General features: G+C 52.4%; 2 protein-coding genes across 2 annotated transcripts in view; one reads left to right on the top strand and one right to left on the bottom strand.

Moving 5' to 3' along the window:
* EMH_0066890 (forkhead-aasociated domain-containing protein, putative) overlaps positions 1–119 on the top strand; it is a gene marked incomplete at both ends in the record, with an annotated part of 2,740 nt that extends 2,621 nt beyond the window's left edge. The window contains one exon of the mRNA XM_013498560.1: positions 3–119. Coding sequence (XP_013354014.1) covers positions 3–119 — 117 coding nt within the window. The remainder of the gene's footprint in view (positions 1–2) is intronic.
* Positions 120–140: 21 nt separating this feature from the next.
* Positions 141–999, bottom strand: part of EMH_0066880 (uncharacterized protein) — a gene marked incomplete at both ends in the record, with an annotated part of 1,563 nt that continues 704 nt past the window's right edge. Inside the window, one exon of the mRNA XM_013498559.1 lies at positions 141–328. Coding sequence (XP_013354013.1) covers positions 141–328 — 188 coding nt within the window. The remainder of the gene's footprint in view (positions 329–999) is intronic.

Genomic DNA, 999 nt, shown 5'->3' with positions numbered 1-999 from the left:
AGCAGCAACAGCAGCAGCAGCAGCAGCAACAGCAGCAGCAGCAGCAGCAACAGCAGCAGCAGCAGCAGCATTCAGAAAAAGCAGCAGAAGCAGAGAGAAGAAGCGTGTGCTGCAGTTAGCATTAGAATCTCCTGCTGCTGCTATTCTTTCTCTCTTGCTGCTGTTGCTGCTTCTTCACTTGCCGCTGCTGCTGCTGCTGCTGCTGCTGCTGTTGCTGCTGCTGCTGCTGCTGCAGCAGTCTCTTCTCTAGGCCCGCCTGCCGCATCTGTCTCTGTGAAGCAGCAGAAGATGACAACCCAGACACAAACCCTCTCGTCGCCCCCTGCCGCTGCAAAGGTAAACCCTAAACCCTAAACCCTAAACCCTAAACCCTAGCTTAGACACAAACCCTCGCGTCCCCCCTGGCAGCTGCATAGGCAAACCCTAAACCCTAAACCCTAAACCCTAGACTGCTGTGAAAAACCTCTCTAGCGAACATCCTTTGATGGTGTCTTTTGTGTTGCTGCTGCTTGTGTTGCTGCTGCTGCTGCGTGTGTTGTTGCTGCTGCTTGTGTTGCTGCTGCTGCTGCTGCTGCTGCTGCTGCTGCTGCTGCTGCTGCTTGGGTGTCTAGGCAGCATGCAGTTCGTTCACTTGCAGTGTCTCCGCACCTGGATGGAGGGGCGGCTCAACATACGCAACGTAAACCCTAAACCCTAAACCCTAAACCCTCATCTCCTAAACCCTAAACCCTCATCTCCTAAACCCCAGACCTAAACCCTCATCCTCTAAACCCTAAACCCTCATCACCTAAATCCTATACCCTCACCACGTAAACCCTCATCATCACAAAGGCTCGAAACCCTTATCATCTTGTTTTGTTCTAGGCATGTTCTAGGGTTTAGGGTTTAGGGTTTAGGGTTTAGGGTTTAGGGTTTTTTTCTGCGGTCTCAGGACGGGTCTACTGTTGGGTATTTTCTCCGCTCTTTGGATTGTGGGGCCCCCTAGCAGCACTCACTAAA

The sequence above is a fragment of the Eimeria mitis genome, genomic scaffold (genome assembly GCF_000499745.2).
Source record: "Eimeria mitis Houghton genomic scaffold, Emh_scaff3522, whole genome shotgun sequence".
NCBI lineage: Eukaryota > Apicomplexa > Conoidasida > Eucoccidiorida > Eimeriidae > Eimeria > Eimeria mitis.
Note: the sequence above shows the minus strand (reverse complement) of the source record. Positions and strands in the feature narration are given on the sequence as shown.